The sequence below is a fragment of the Hyla sarda genome, chromosome 1 (assembly GCF_029499605.1).
Source record: "Hyla sarda isolate aHylSar1 chromosome 1, aHylSar1.hap1, whole genome shotgun sequence".
Taxonomy (NCBI): domain Eukaryota; kingdom Metazoa; phylum Chordata; class Amphibia; order Anura; family Hylidae; genus Hyla; species Hyla sarda.
In genome coordinates, this window is record NC_079189.1 from 357333153 (window position 1) to 357349385 (window position 16233).

General features: G+C 39.5%; 1 protein-coding gene and 1 long non-coding RNA gene across 4 annotated transcripts in view; both read right to left on the minus strand.

The window, feature by feature from the left end:
* Nucleotides 1-2268, minus strand: part of LOC130274098 (uncharacterized) — a 49525-nt gene extending 47257 nt beyond the window's left edge. The window contains exon 1 of the long non-coding RNA XR_008844240.1: nucleotides 1894-2268. This is a non-coding gene — a long non-coding RNA (uncharacterized LOC130274098). The remainder of the gene's footprint in view (nucleotides 1-1893) is intronic.
* A 4427-nt stretch (nucleotides 2269-6695) lies between these two features.
* The window catches only part of RIC1 (RIC1 homolog, RAB6A GEF complex partner 1), a 132862-nt gene continuing 123324 nt past the window's right edge, over nucleotides 6696-16233 (minus strand). For all 3 annotated transcript variants that reach the window (XM_056522021.1, XM_056522015.1, XM_056522029.1), the window contains 6 exons: nucleotides 15802-15938; nucleotides 12762-13048; nucleotides 11341-11520; nucleotides 9756-9933; nucleotides 9473-9661; nucleotides 6696-8801 (listed from right to left, as the gene is read on the minus strand). In XM_056522021.1, coding sequence (XP_056377996.1) covers nucleotides 8516-8801; nucleotides 9473-9661; nucleotides 9756-9933; nucleotides 11341-11520; nucleotides 12762-13048; nucleotides 15802-15938 — 1257 coding nt within the window. In that variant the 3' untranslated portion in view covers nucleotides 6696-8515. The remainder of the gene's footprint in view (nucleotides 8802-9472; nucleotides 9662-9755; nucleotides 9934-11340; nucleotides 11521-12761; nucleotides 13049-15801; nucleotides 15939-16233) is intronic.

A 16233-nucleotide genomic window follows, 5' to 3' on the forward strand; every position in this document is an offset into this window, starting at 1 on the left:
CCTGCAATCTCTGGGTGGCACCTGGGGCGATCTTGAGTCCAGCCCTCTGGATAATCATCATGGGGGTGGGGGAGAAACAGGACAAGGATCGTCCTGAAGATTCCAGATGTCTTGTTGGAGACTGTAGGCAGTGCTACAAACCAGATTGCGCCTCAGCCGGAGAATGGTAGAGGGAGCTGTCAGGGAAGAAGACCCACAGGACAGCAGGATACATCAGGACAAGCTACTTGCAGACCAGCGTGGTACAGATAGGAGTAAACAGCTTACGTTTCCTAGTAACCTCTGCCGAGAAGTCCCCAAAGATGAGAAGAAAAGTTATTTTATTGTAGTCCTTCCTTCTGCTGGTGAAAAGCTGTAGGATAGCCACTTTTGTCAGTAAAAATCAAGGTACTTTATTTTCACCTGTCTTGGTCTGGAACGTTGTTAATCCAGGCAGTATCTAGACATTGTGTCCAGGTCTCAAATCAGGGCCAAGCCCATGAGCCCTCTCCACCTTGCATGAGTAACCAATGCCCAGTAAGCGAGGCAACAAGGACATATTAAAGGCAGGCCCACAACCTGCAAGTTGTTCCGGCAGGACCAGTTCTCTAGGTCTTCCACGTTATCCCATAATCTCTTGCATACTGATTCCAGTGAAGGAAGATGTTGCAGAGCGCCATGACACCCATCACCCCCAGTATGTTCTCCAGGACAGAAAACGGCATGCCATGTTGCACAGTTGTTTGCACTTGCTGTAACAGTGTCTGCACCGTGGGTGCAGTGTGTTTCATTACCTCAGCAGCCATCAAGGCATAGTCAATGCCCAGCTGGGCAACATCCATCTCACCCTTTCCCTTATCTTGTTCTGAACAAACTGGAGAAGACTTGCAACTTGGGTTGGGGAGGGCGCCATACTTGCTCTGCAGCCCTGGCAACCTGAAGAGTGGCCTTTATCCCTCTGTAGTTGTTTTTTGCGGCCCATTTGGAGCAGGTATCAGTCCATACAATCTCCCCCAGATTCTGCTACCTCAGGGGAGAGGGGGTCACAGGTATAAAACTGCAGGTGTAGAGAGCAAGAAATGCATAGTCAGAGAGGAACTACCCATGCACTGCTTCCTCACAGTATGGCCCCAGGCCCAGAAGTTCCTGGTGGCTGGATTTTAAACTAGGACTATATGTGGCATCTCCGGGTGGGAGGGGAAAGATGGTATCTCAATCTTGATAAGGGCAGGGCTGGACAAAGAAATTGGGTCAATGTTAGCACATCATAGTAATCTGACTCTCATGGGTATAACTTATATGGGCAAGTAAAAAATAAAAGTGAGGGATTTAGATCTAAGTGATTTTTTTAAAATAAAAATGGTTATTGGAGAGGCTCTTGTCAAGCTAGCAACCTATAGACAAGAGCTGCCCAAATGACACCTATACCCACAGTTTTGGAAAAGAGGCTAAATAAGAAGAAATTGGGGCTCAGGGTCGTGAATATTGAATCAATTGTAATTCATTGATATTTAAAATAACATGATAATGTGCATTGTGTCTTGTGATTCACCGGAGCCTTGTGGGTCAGCAGGGACACAGAATAGCATACAATACAAATATAATAGGGGGCAAAAAGGATTAAAAATGATACTGTAAAAATTAGAAGAAAACAAAAAAAGGTAAAACATGAGACCACACACTTAAGGTAAGTCCAACCTGGATGTGATCTGTACAGTATATTACGTTGTGTCTTATTTCAGTGATCACTCTTTAGAACTCTGTTCCATATGGTGGTATTGATCCAGGTATATAAAATGACAAGTCAGCGGTTCCCTGATCCAGCCGTATGAAATACAGCACTGTCTTTGTTAGGTAAACTTTCTATCTGCACTGTGATAGTATGAATCAATAGTATAGGTAGGTATGTCGTACCTTGTGATGCACTTTAGTTGTAGTCCACGTCCCGGATCTCTTGGCAGAGAGAGCGCTGCTGGAGACTCAGCTGTCTCTCAGGTTCGCAGTGCGGATGGTGATGGGATTCAGTTAGGTGGACTGCAGCGCTTCTCTGTTCGGCAGTTGCAGATCGGCAGCATCCTCGTGGTGCGATGACGCGCACTGTCATGGGTTGATTGACAGTTTGGCTGATGCCAGTATGTAAAGCAGATACAGTACAATATTGGACTATATCTCAATGGTGGAATTAGTGGTGGTCACAATTCCAACCACAGTACAATTTAAGCAAAGTACACAAGCCTTTAAAATATGGCTACTCATAAAGCAGTACAAACTACAGTCATGGCTGTAAATATTGGCACCCCTGAAAATTTTTCTAGAAAATAAAGTATTTCTCATAGAAAAGGATTGCAGTAACATATGTTTTGCTATACACGTTTATTCCCTTGTGTGTATTGGAACTAATCCAAAAAAGGGAGGGGAAAAAAAAGCAAATGGGACATAATGTCACACCAAACTCCAAAAATGGGCTGGACAAAATTATTGGCACCCTTAACGTAATATTTGATTGCACACCCTTTGGAAAAAAATAACTGAAATTAGTCGCTTCCTATAACCATCAATAAGCTTCTTACACCTCTCAGCCGGAATGCTGGACCACTCTTCCTTTGCAAACTGCTCCAGGTCTCTCTTATTGGAAGGGCTCCTTTTCCCAACAGAAATTTTAAGATCTCTCCACAGGTGTTCAATGGGATTTAGATCTAGACTCATTGTTGGCCACTTCAGAACTCTCCAGTGCTTTGTTGCCATCTATTTCTGGGTCAATGTCCTGGTGGAAGACCCAAGATCTTGGACACAAACCCAGCTTTCTGACACTGGGCTGTACAGTGCGACCCAAAATCTGTTGGTAATCCTCAGATTTCATAATGCCTTGTACACATTCAAGGCACCCAGTGCCAGGTGCAGCAATACAACCCCAAAACATCATTGAACCTCCACCATAGTTCACTGTAGGTACTGTTTTTTTTTTTTTTTTGTAGGCCTCATTCAGTTTTCCATAAACAGTAGAATTATGTGCTTTACCAAAAAGCTCTATTTTGGTCTCATCTGTCCACAAGACATTTTCCCAGAAGGATTTTGGCTTACTCAAGTTCATTTTAGCAAAATGTAGTCTTGCTTTTTTTATGTCTCTGTGTCAGCAGTGGGGTCCTCCTGCCACAGCGTTTCATTTCCTTTAAATGTCGACTGATTGTGCTGACTCAGTTTGTGCTGACACTGATGCACCCTGAGCCTGCAGGACAGCTTGAATATCTTTGGAACTTGTTTGGGGCTGCTTATCCACCATTCGGACACCTTTCATCAATTTTTCTCTTCCACCCACACCCAGGGGGATTAGCTACAGTGCCATGGGTTGCAAACTTCTTGATAATGTTGCACATTGCGGACAAAGGTAAATCTAGATCTCTGGAGATGGACTTGTAACCTTGAGATTTGTTGATATTTTTCCACAATTTGGGTTCTCGAGTCCTCAGACTGTTCTCTTCTCTTTCTGTTGTCCATGCTTAGTGTGGCGCACACAATGCAAATACTAAGTGAACTTCTCTCCTTTTTATCTGCTTTCAGGTGCGATTTTTATATTGCCCACACCTGTTACTTGCCCCAGGTGTCAAAAAGGATTAAAAATGATACTGTCAAAATGAGGGAAAAAAAAAAAGGTCAAAAGCGAGACCACACAAGTCCAACCTGGATGTGATCTGTACAGTATATTACATTGTGTCTTATTTCAGTGATCACTCTTTATAACTCTGTTCCATATGCTGGTATTGATCCAGGTATATAAAATGACAAGTCAGCAAATCCCCGATCGGGGGGTATGAGATACAGCACTGTCTCTGTTAGGTAAACTTTATCTGCAGTGCGATAGTATAAATCAATAGTATAGGTTGGTATGTCGTACCTTGTGATGCACTTTAGTTGTAGTCCACGTCCCAGCTCTCTTTGGAGAGAAAGCGCTGCTGGAGACTCAGCCATCTCTCAGGTTCGCAGTGTGGATGCCCCAGGTGAGTTGAAAGGAGCATCACATGCTTGAAACAATCTTGTTTTCACAATTTTGAAAGGGTGCCAATAATTTTGTCCAGACCATTTTTGGAGTTTGGTGTAACATTATGCCCAATTTCCTTTTTTTCCCTCCCTTTTTTGGTTTAGTTCCAATACACACACAGGGAACAAACATGTGTTTACTGCAATCCTTTTCTATGAGAAATACTTAATTTTTTAGAAAAATTTCAGGGGTGCCAACATTTACAGCCATGACTGTATATAGTAATGGTATTGGAGGATGGGTGTGGAAAATAGAGTAATCTGTAGAATTAAATAAATGTTCGGGAAGAGTGGGTAGTTACAGATCTGTTTGAGCAAACCAAACCCTTAACAATACATCACAATATAGTCATGGTATAGTTGGATCCAGGTACCATCAATATCAGATGATTAGATGCTCTCATCTTTGCTATTGCTTCTTGTACTTCATAATTGGCTGCAGAATCCAGTATGTAAAATCAGGTTTAAAGGGACTCTGGAAGCGGTATTTGCTGAAGCAACCATTTTCCAAAACCAAGAAAACAAACCATAATAATCACAAGTCAAATGTATGGAAAAGAAAGTTATGATAGCTTTATTACTTTAATAATTTATTGCACTTAACTGAATTAGTGTCCAACAGAACTGTGCATTGAGCAATGTAACAAACTCCAGGAGATAACTTTCCCTAGACTGTAAGAGAACGCAGAAATGTGTCTGGAAGACGAAAGTCTATAACAGTATGCAAATGAATGGGGGGGTTGTAATAAAAAGCACAGGTTTCAAAACAATCTATTTAAAAGAACTGTCTATTTACATAATTCTTATGTGACATTTACTTGGGTTCTCAAACCACAATTTCACATTTCCTTAAAACCTATACTCCAATTCACTGTAAATAACCTGAAAAGTGTCCTGTGACTTTCTTGTGCTCGTGCCATTGGCATAATTTCTTACTGCACATAAAAAGGAAAAACAACAACCAAATGTGATATATACTTGCATCAAATTGTAGTTAAGCATAATAGCAAAGAAAACCTATGGGTGCATGGTCAACCTTCTTATCCATGTGACAGTGATCAGACATGGTAGTAATACATTCTAATGAAAGCATGCATGGTATTTGCAGATGGACATTTTTTCTCCACTAGATGACATACACCACATTTCCTACTTAAAGTACTACTATAGTGCTAATCTAGAGTGGAATGACACACATCCATACCCATGATGCAAATGAAAAAAAAAAAATTTACTTTTGCTACACTTATGTATCACATAATGAGCATATTGGGGGGAATTTACTAAAAACAGCAGTCTCTCTCTCTCTCTCTCTCTCTCTCAAGGCGATAAAATCACTCTATCACCAATACACCTGCAGTCATAATATTACATACTTCTACGTGACCACTGCAGCCAATCACTGTCCTTGATGATACTTGCAGTTGCGGCATAAGATTGCTGAGGCCAATGATTGGCTGCAGCCGTCACATTAAAGTATGTGATATCATCATAGCTACAATTTCCTGACTTTTTTTTTTCTTCTTCTCCTGGACAACCTCTACGTTTGTTCCTTTTTTTTGTTTATTTATTCTGGTATCACAATCTTTACTTTATGTTAAATAAATTACCTTCTATGGGATAAAAGATCTTCAAGAAATGTGCATAGTTGTGAGGGACACCACAGCACAGGCTCTGTGATAGAGGGCATGGCTACAAAAGTATGTGTGTTGGGGTGTGATACGTAAGCTTGAGGCCATGTTCACACAGAAATATTTCCGTGCGGAATTTTGCCTGCCATGCTGCTAAAATGTACTGCCTGTCGACTTTAACGGGATTCTGCTGTCCCACTCACACAGCAGAATCCCACTGAAATCAATGGGGCTTTGAACTGTAGCAAATACATAAACACAGTTCTGCAGAACAGAATTTGTGTGGAATTGCGGTATTCCACCGCATAAACATAGCATTCGGCTGAATTTCTACTTGGGACTTTTTATGGAATACTGCCACTGCAGTTTTTGAGCCAAAGCCAGAGATGTATTCAAAAGGAATGGGAAATATAAAGGAAGGACTTGTACTTCTCAATCCTCATGGATACACTTCTGGCTCTGGCTCAAAAACTGAAGTGGTAGGCTTTGTTTCCACTTGGTGTTTTTTTTTTTTGTGGAAATCTAACTAGTGCACCTACAGATAAAACCATGCCCCCAGTGCACCTAAGGGGCTAATTAGCATATCTAATAAAACGCCAATTACAGAATCACTGTGTATTGGGAAAAGAAAGGTATAACTTTGTTCAGCATAACATAAACGTTACATATTCACTAAGCCATTGTACAGGTTGGTGAAAACCACATCCCTCTCCTAAGTGTGTCTTCACAGGGTATAATAAGAGCTCCTACTTATTAGAGACCTGCTAAATACAGTTATTTAGAGTGAGCCCTACATATTAAGTAGATTCCCTGAAGCTGGACACGTCCATATCAGAATCAGGTACCTTTAAATGCACTGCTCCCCCATTGTCATAGTGAAACCTGTGTTACAATCACCTTTCATCTTCCACCACATTCAGATGTGTTACTAGAAACATTTGGTCCAGATAATAATCAAATAGATCTATTATAAAAATAAACATGTATGTCTTGTATAAAATAATACATTTGTTTTGTTTGTCTGTACTGTGCAATTTGAACAAGGAGAGACTGATTTCTATACCTTAATACTGTAATGTGTGAATATCAGCCTTAGTTTACAGATCTGGGGACATCAACAATGGAAAGAGATGAAGGTTGACAAAGTGTACATATATCATCTTGTTTTTCATTTAAACACGCAGTGTATGGAAGGTAAAACATGATGGAAGTCAGAGTAATAATAAAATGTCAAAAATACAATTTTGCCTATAGTGGAAAACAATATTTCAAATTTTATGAAACATAATTGCTGACTTTATTTACAAAATAAATGCTGTTTAAGTGAATTATTGTACAAAGGTAATAAATAAAAACCTTACTGTACCTTATATAAAAAGCTAGACAACAGAAGGATTTGTTCTGGGGTCAGTCACAGTAGTTAAAGAGGATCAGTCAGCAAACCTGACAGGTCTTATTAATAAATACTTGTATTCCCCATGAAATCATCTTTTCTTATCGCTCCGTATTGTGCCATTCCTCGGTTATTCCTCCTAGATATTTACAAATAATTTGACAACTAGGTGTTGCCATTTGGGAAAGTGTTCCCACACAGTGACACCATCCAGTCAGTGCTGAGAGTCACAATGATTAGGAGCACACCCCTCTTGACAAGGGGGGGGTTTGTAACAACCAGTTGTCTATTTATCAATCTCCAGAAGGAATAACAGAGGAATAGTACACAGCAGAATAGTTAAATGATGGGAAATACAAGTATATACTAAACCAGAAATATTAGAACTAACAGATTCTCTTTAAAGGGAACCTGTCAGCCCAATTATGCTGCCCTTTCTAAGTGCAGCATGAAGAAGTGGCAGACACTCCAATTTCAACCTCCATCATCAATGTGCGTATGAGTTTTAGTTGTGTAGAATATACAGGATAACCATTGCAGCACGATGACAGCACTTTAAGTAAAATCAGAGTGTCTGTCCTTACTTTAAACTGTCCTCAGGGAGGCAGCATAAGCTGGTTGGTTGGTTTTATTTAAAATGAAGATTCTGTAGAAGCACAGTGTAGTTGAAGAAATTATATTAGAGAGTGTCGTGTCCACTGCAAAGTGCAAAAAAATGGCTTTCCAGCTAGTGGCAGGCTAGCACCCTGCAACTTTATCTTACAAATTCATAATTATAAACGGCAATCTTTATAATGTTAGGGAGAGTATTCACAAAAATACACATTATTTACACTAATACCAAACGTTTTCAGATGTATGAAATAAAGATCATAGCACCCAAAATGTTCAGCAATGTCAAAGTCTGCTGATCCATCAAAGTGGATGACTCCAGTCAGAACATGTATTCCAACAGCTGACAAATACTCCTCCAAAAAACGGAGGAGACCCAAAAACTCGTGCAGTTGTTTGGTTGCAAGAGGATGAAATAAATAAGTGGCTGAAGCTGAAAATATGTAACCGCTCCAACATGAAATTGTCGGTAGAACCACATAAAGGTGTAAGATTAAAATGGTGATTTTTTTAACTCCAGATTCTCTAGCAGAAATCTCACACACACACAAACACTTGCTGTACATTTATCATCTTACCATATAGCTCAGAACAGCTCTGTATGCAGGATATAGGAGCAATTGGTTCCTGATGAACACTGCCTTGAGTTTACATTAATAAGAATAAAAATGTATTTAGGAAAAAAATATATATACAAACAAAACACAAACATAAGGCTTCAAATCTGCAGAGTTATGGTTTCTTGGAAACCGCTGAGGAAAAGAAAAGTTGCACCCATTAAAACTGTCAGCTTTACAACCAGCCACGTGTGATTGATTCAGTCTATAATACTGTTGTGAATAAAGCCGGAGGAATTCAATTGGCATTAAGAGATAATGCAGTCATAACTTCCCTCTTGAAGAGCCTCATCTGGCTCTTGCCTTAACACATTCTCCTCATGTCTGCTGACGTTACAGCTGCTAGTGTCACTTTGAGGGCTGGCACTGTGGCTGGTGGAGCTGCGGCTGTCTTCTGCCCTGGGGCTGGATTGCTCTGTGACCTTTGAGATGACTGTGGGCTGAAAAGCTTCAGGTTGGACTTGTTCCACTGTCACTTCACTTATCTTCTGTAGCTGAGGTTTTATTATGTTTAGAAATGGCTTGTATCCAGGGCTGCGAATAATATATAACAAGGCATAATAGTCACATGAAAAGGCAAATAAAAGCCAAATTGGAGAGAATGGATAAGAGAACAACATTATAAATACAATTTGTTTAAGTGTACATAAAAGAGCATTGCCATCCCCTAGATAGGATGGTGATAATTAATGGATGGGGCACTGGTCACACACACAGTTTTCAGAATTTATATGGGTCCTTTAGGAAAATGGGATACCTCTTTAAAGTGCACAAGTAATTTCAGGCACTCAGCAAGGAGCATGTGCTGAAAACCGCACACGCACCGTTCTTTTCTATAGGAGCACCGAAAAGACCCGAGTATAGCACTCTGATATCATCAGTGCTCCCATAGAAATGAATGGAGCGCATGCAGTCTACTGGTAGCAGACACATGCTTCTGACAGAGAGCCGGGGTCTCGTCCCGGAGGTGGCAGGGGGTCTGACCACTGGGACTTATCTCCTATTCTGAGGATAGGGGATAAGTTAACTTGTGCCACAGTCTGGTATACCTATTTGCTTGCCCTCACCTCCCAGCTCCAGTTTGACACAAGGTGAGCACAAGCGAGGAACTGACAGATTGCCTTTAACTTTTCAGGATAATATATTTAGCAGGTAGACAAAAAAAAAAAAAAAAGTGACAATATTTAAAAACTATTAACACTCACCAGTCATTAAGGGCCCAGGCATCCACAGCCTGTATTCCATTCTGAATGCCCTGTAACATCTCCTCTGCAACTTCAGGGCATTGCAAATAGTTGAACACTTGGTTAATGACTGAAGAATCTCGCAGTATAAGACCAACAATCACACACCACTCCAGACAGCCTGCCTCCATGAAAACATGCAACAGGTAACTGTAGGTAGAAGAAATAAATATTCATGATGCAGCTCATTCCACATCTTACATTGGTAAAATAACATTTGATCTATTTCATAACTACTACAAACCGTAATTGGACTTGAGATTTATGAGGTCCCTTGTTGGCCAGCTCCATTGAAATGTGTTCTAGTTCTGACTGGGTCAGGCTCAGAGTGGAGAAATTCTCATCTACCATTGTCCAGTCCCCATCCACCATTGAACTTGTTTCAGTGAGGTCAGTTGCTGAACCAATGCTACATTCATCTCCTATAAATACAACAGTTCAAAGAAAGAAAACAATAAAAGTCCATGTCAAGCTGAGGTAAGGAGATTCAATCCAGCAATACATTCCTGAAGACCAAGGGCAATTTCACATAAGTGCAAAAATCCATCCATATAGCATGTGCAAGTCAAGGCCAACCACAGGTCTAATCAACTGAACCAACAGTTGTCAGTTTGGGCCATCAGACCTGCAGCTGGGTAGCGACTTTTAGGGTTGTAAAGCAAATGCAAAAATGCACCCAAATTACGAAAGTAGAAAACTGGTCTAAAGCTAAGGACTTCTAAGGTGTCAACCCCTGAATTAATGCAGATCTAAATATAACTGAATAGATCAGTTGGCACCAAATGGATTGACTAATAAGGCTAGATGCACTAAACATCACTGCTAGCATTCTCAAAATCTCATGTGTGCTTAAAGGAGTAGTCCAGTACACCAAAACTTATTCCCTAGGGGGAAAAAAATGTCAGATTGCGGAAAGGTCCAGCTGCTGGGACATGGTCTGTTGACCACAGCACAAAGCTGTGGCTGACACATCCTCTCCATGTATCCATATAGGAGAGCTTGAGATACATGAACACTGCATCTAAGGCTGCCCCACAGAGATGCATGAAGGGGGCGGGTTGACCGGCGATTTTGCTGGGTAGACACAGCGTTATTCATACAGAGAGCCAGGCTGCCATGCAGGGGGGGATGAGGTTTTGCGGATAGGGGATACGTTTTGCTATAGTAGACTACTCCTTTAATGTCCTTTATCGAGCACCATGGGTACATGTCCTTTTAGGACATATCTTATTTTGGTAGCATTTAGCATGCAAAAATGAAATTTCAATGAAATTCAAAAGAACAAACGGCTTTATTATCAAATCTTGGATTAAATCTTGCAACGACTTTAAATCACAGAAGACCACAACTTGATGCATTTCAAGCTCCAGATTCAAAAGAACCAACATCTTTATCAAATCTTGGATAAAATCTTGCAACGACTTTGCATCACAGAAGACCACAACTTGACGCATTTTGAGTGCATGCGCTCAAAACGCATCAAGTTGTGGTCTTCTGTGATGTTAAATCATTGCAAGATCTTATCCAAGATTTGATAATAAAGCCATTTGTTCTTTTGAATCTGCTGGATCATTTTTAGTTTTTGCTGTTACAAGACACCAGAGTCTGAGTGCCAGATCTGTGCAGAGAACACATGAGGAGGTAAGCTGGACTTTGTTACATTTATTAGCATTTAGCATGCCATCTGCAATGTTCAGAAGATCATGTAACTTTTTCTAACAAGTTCATATCTAAGGTTCTGACATGTCTGTTTGTTAAAAGGTTCTGTGGAGGACTTCTGGGAAACTTAAGTAAAAGTCAGAGCATAAACAGAACATTTGTAAGTATACCTTTACTTAATAAAGGAGAAAGGAGGGCATCCTGAGTGTGGGGACTGTGAGATGAGGCAGTGTCCATCTCTCGATGAGCAGTTCCAATACTTCCCATCCAAGTGTGACTTCGAGGAAGGCCACTATCCACATCCAGAAAGTTATCAGTAGACTGAGATTTCAGGAACTGCTCTCCAATTGCTGCAAAAAATAGCAAAATAATAGGATAATATTCCACAAATAAATGGCTCCAGAATTAAAAATAAATACCCAAGTTTTTACCTCAAATAAAATTACTTAGAGGTATACCTCCAGCTATTGCATAATACAAATAAAGGATTATATACTTATATTGTATAGCCTTTGATTTTTTTACTGAAATATGTTATATATATCTACAGCATCAATGTATCTGGCAGAACAGCACACGGACTAAATTACTCACACAATCTGTAGCTTAAAGGAAAGGTGTCTTGCTGGCTGTGAGTTTTTTTCTTTTTTGTTGGATGCAGTAAGATAGAATTTAGATCCATTGTACAATGGGGAGAAATTTCAACTTGCCCTGGGTAAATACAGGGTTCTCCCCCTGGAATATGAAGTGTGGATCTTACACTTGTGTAAAATTAGAGAATACTGCACATATTTATTATACTTTACTTTTGCTAATTGCTTCTGGTTGTCTATTTGTGTATCTATTTTTGAAAAAAATGGTTAGCAAAAATTGACCTTATTATTTAAATCAAGTTTTAATGTTAAAATATATTCGTAAGAATTTCTGATGATGTTTTCATTTTCCATTTTACTAACCTAGAACTATTCGGAAATCTTGCAGTTTTCAGATAAGCCACAGGATAGGGGATAACTATCTTATTGCAGGGGGTCTTTATTATTATAACTATCCTACACTTAAATACAGCACTCGGGAATCTAAATTTACACATGGCAGATTTGATGCTGAAAAATCTGTGGTTGTCCCAATTGTTTGCATGGGGCTTTTTTTTTTTTTTATTTATTTATAGAATTTTAGTGCAAAAAAAATACAACCAAACAATAACGTGTAGCACCCAACCATTGCCTCTGTTGGGCCACAAGGCAACTCCATCATAATTACAGGCAGAAGACAACTAAAGGTAATTATTCATTCACATAGAGAGCCTTCCCATGACCTCCCAGAGAAGCCCCACACCGACAGACAAGCAAACAGTCACACTACCACACATCCCAGTGACTCCGAAATCCCCCCCCCCCCCCCCCCTTGCAGGGCCAATACCTTAGTAAAAAGATTACTGAGTAGTTCCGGATGGAAGGTCAGCTGACACATCCAATAAAAGCCACGGAGTCCACACCTTATCAAGTTTATCTGAATGGGGCTTGCAGAAATCTATACATATGCTGCAGAAGCAACCCCATTCCGATCAAATTCACAAGTACAGCCAACCCACCTGTTCGGAATTTGCCATTCTTGAATGGAGAGCTGATAGAAGAGACTGGTATGACTGGAAAAGGCCAAAGGAAATCCTTATGAAGCTTCTTCAAGGCAGTAACAAAATCTTCCACCCGTGCCGCCCGTGTGCGTTCTTTGCATAGCCAACCTATCAGCTCAAATCCCAGCTGTGCAGAGAAACAGCCAAGGTCTTTTAGCCGGATTTCTTCCAGCAACCTCCGAGCATGCCTCCACAACATCATATCTATGTACATGTTCTCTGCGCAGTCACTGTCTTTACTCCACCTAAACACAGAACAGAAGTTATTCACATTAAATAATCCAAAGTAATTTTTGATGACATTGTTCACAATAGGGAATATCACTGCTTTGGTAAATGAATACTTGCCTGTGCAATAATCTGCAAATCAAGTATCTATAGACTCCCATGAGACCAGAATACAAACATGTCTACTAACAGTGTCATGGAAATCTTTACAATGTACAGATGGATGTATTAGAGGAATTTAAAATATAGAGCGGCCATTTGGTTCATGAATCTAAATGTCGGGACCCATGACTAATGCCGGACATAACCGATCACGGTGTTGCCCGGCATAAACCCCTTAGACGCCACGATCAAAGTTGATTGCGGCGTCTAAAATGTAAAAAAAACAACATGTCCCGGCTGCTAAGCGGTATCCCCATCAGCTAAGGCCCTTACTTGCCTCCTCGTTGTCTGATCTGTGCCTTGATGCTCCAGTCAGGCATGCTAGGCTGGAGCAGTCAAGCACAGATAACACTTATCAATGCTGTGTAATGATTTCATGTTATAGTCCCCTATAGGGACTATAAAATTGTGTAAAATAAAGTAACAAAAAAAAAAAAAAGTTAATAAAAGTGATTTAACCCATTCCCTAATAAAAGTTTGAATCACCCCCCTTTTCCCATTTAAAAAACATAAATAAATATGTAAACAAAAACAAACAAATGCTAAATGTCCAAACTATAAAAAATATAACGTTACTTTAACCTGCACGGTCAATGGGGTATACGTAAGAAAAAATAATACCAAAGTCCAGAATTGTGTATTTTTGGTCACTTTGTATACAAAAAAATAAATAAATAAATAAATAAATAACATTTCTAAAAAAGTGATCAAAAAGTCCCATCAAAACAAAAATGGTACTGATGAAAACTACAGATCATGGCACAAAAAAATTAGCCCTCACACATCCCCATATATGGAAAAATAAAAAAAGTTATAGGGGTCAGAAGAAAACAATTTTAAACATGCAAATTTTCGTACAAAAAGTTATAATTTTTTTAAAGCAGTAAACCAAAATCAAACTTTTATAAATTGGGTATCATTGTAACCGCACAGAATATATATAAGGCGTAATTTTTATGGAAAATTGAACTGCGTGGAATTGAAAGCCCCCAAAAGTTACAAAATGACTTTTTTTTAAAATTTTGCCCCACTATAATTTTTTGGGGTTTTGCCATAGATTTTGTGGTAAAATGATTGATGTCATTACAAAAGTAAACTTGGTTGCGCAAAAAACAAGCCCTTATATGGGTCTGTAGGTGGAAAATGTAAAGCATTATGATTTTTATAAGGGGAGAAGGAAAAAAAGAAAAGTGCAAAAATGAAAAATGGCCCGATCCTCAAGGGGATAAAGCTGATGTCACTAAGAACTTATAAATTCCCTCCATATGAAAATATAGAAAAACAGAACCTTTAGGGTGTCAGTCTCTTTCCTAAAGTGAAAGCATACCTATACTTTCATAAGAATTTTAGAAACCTGAATGGCTTTGTTAAATTAACCCTGCACAGTGGTGACAAGGTGATTTTTAGTCTGTCACTGTTTTTATTGAGATATTAAAAGTCCCCTCCATACCCACAATTATTTTTCATTTATTCTTCCATTTGAGGGGGCTGGACAAGAGCTAGGCCATTTGTGAGATGTACACACACACACTGATTCCTTTTCCTTTCTTCTCTGGCCTTTCTCAGCATTGGGCATACTCTTCTCTTGTACAATATGACGGTCATGCTGATAATAAGGCACTGGACTGAAAAGGCTTGCACTGTGCTGGAGGATGATTGACAGTACAGTACTATGGATGGAGAAGGGGATTATTGATGCACTGGCTTTGCAAGGTGCTATATGAGCAGAAAATAAATGTGCATAAATGTGGATTACAGAAAGGAAAGGGTTACATAACAAAAGCATTCCTGGTCTAAGCAGTAAACTGCTGATAATGATGAGGGGAGAGGGGATTACATTCAAGACCCAGTACTGTGTACATAATAATACAATATTTACACAAGGGACATCTGCCTAGAACTGTATGGGTGTGGAACCTTCTGGATGCAATCTGGGAAAACAGACTGAAACTTCTTACACACAGTTCAGCCCCTTAGCCACCTTGCTGCTAGAGATGGAATTCCCCTAACAGGCAGGATAAGCAAGTTGCCGGGAGGCGAGACACCTAGTGGCCAAAACTAGTGGCTTTAACTAATATGTAAGAAATTACATAGGCTATCAAATGGAGAGAAGTTGTTTGAAAATAAAGTGCCAATTTAATGATGATACCTTAATAATTAAAATTTGTTAATGGGCAAATTCTTTGACAGGATGTATAATACATAAGTGGCATTGAAGAGTAGAATACAGCTTATCAAGCATATATACTGAGTTATATGTTTATCAATCTACTGGTGTGTCTAATGAAATGAATGCAGCAAGAGAATCAAGGCTTGAGTGCATCTAAGGTCCGTGCAGTGTACGTGTTGAGTATACAGAATGTGCGTTATTTGCGCTCTGAATTGTTTTATCTTAAACACAGACATCTGTAAAATCTGACTGTTCATTCAGCAAATACAGAAAATTGTACACACAAGATAGTAGAACTGTGCAATGTCTACAGTCTGATAAGCTCGGGAGAGGCAGTTTACTAAATTGTATAGTCACTGGCTACTGTCTATTTTACATTATCAGTCATATCCAGGGAGTCTGGTTTGAGAATATAGCACATTCACAGTTTATTCTCACCTTTTGCCAGCAGGGCCAGAAGGCATGCTCAGAGTTTTCTGAAGGCTAAACTTTCCAACAGGAAGATTCTCAGCACATTGGGATAAACTTATGCTGCGGTTTCTAAAGAATTCAAAACCACCAGTAGAGCTTGGCTCCTGTACAACAGCAAACATATGACAAAAAGAATTCACTTTCAACAGAAGCTAGCATTTTGATTCTTCACAATAAAAAATAAGTTCTTCACTTAATATAGTTTAATAGATTTGTAGATTGAAATACAATGCATTTGGAAAGTTTAAGACTCGTTTTACTTTTTGTTATGTTGCGATCTTGTGCAGGGATTTCAGAAACATTATCATGCAAAATTGTTGTTTTTTCTGTTTTTAGTTGTCAGACCCTTTAGCTATGACATCTAAAATTTAGCTTTGGGGAGCCTCTCTTGATCATCTT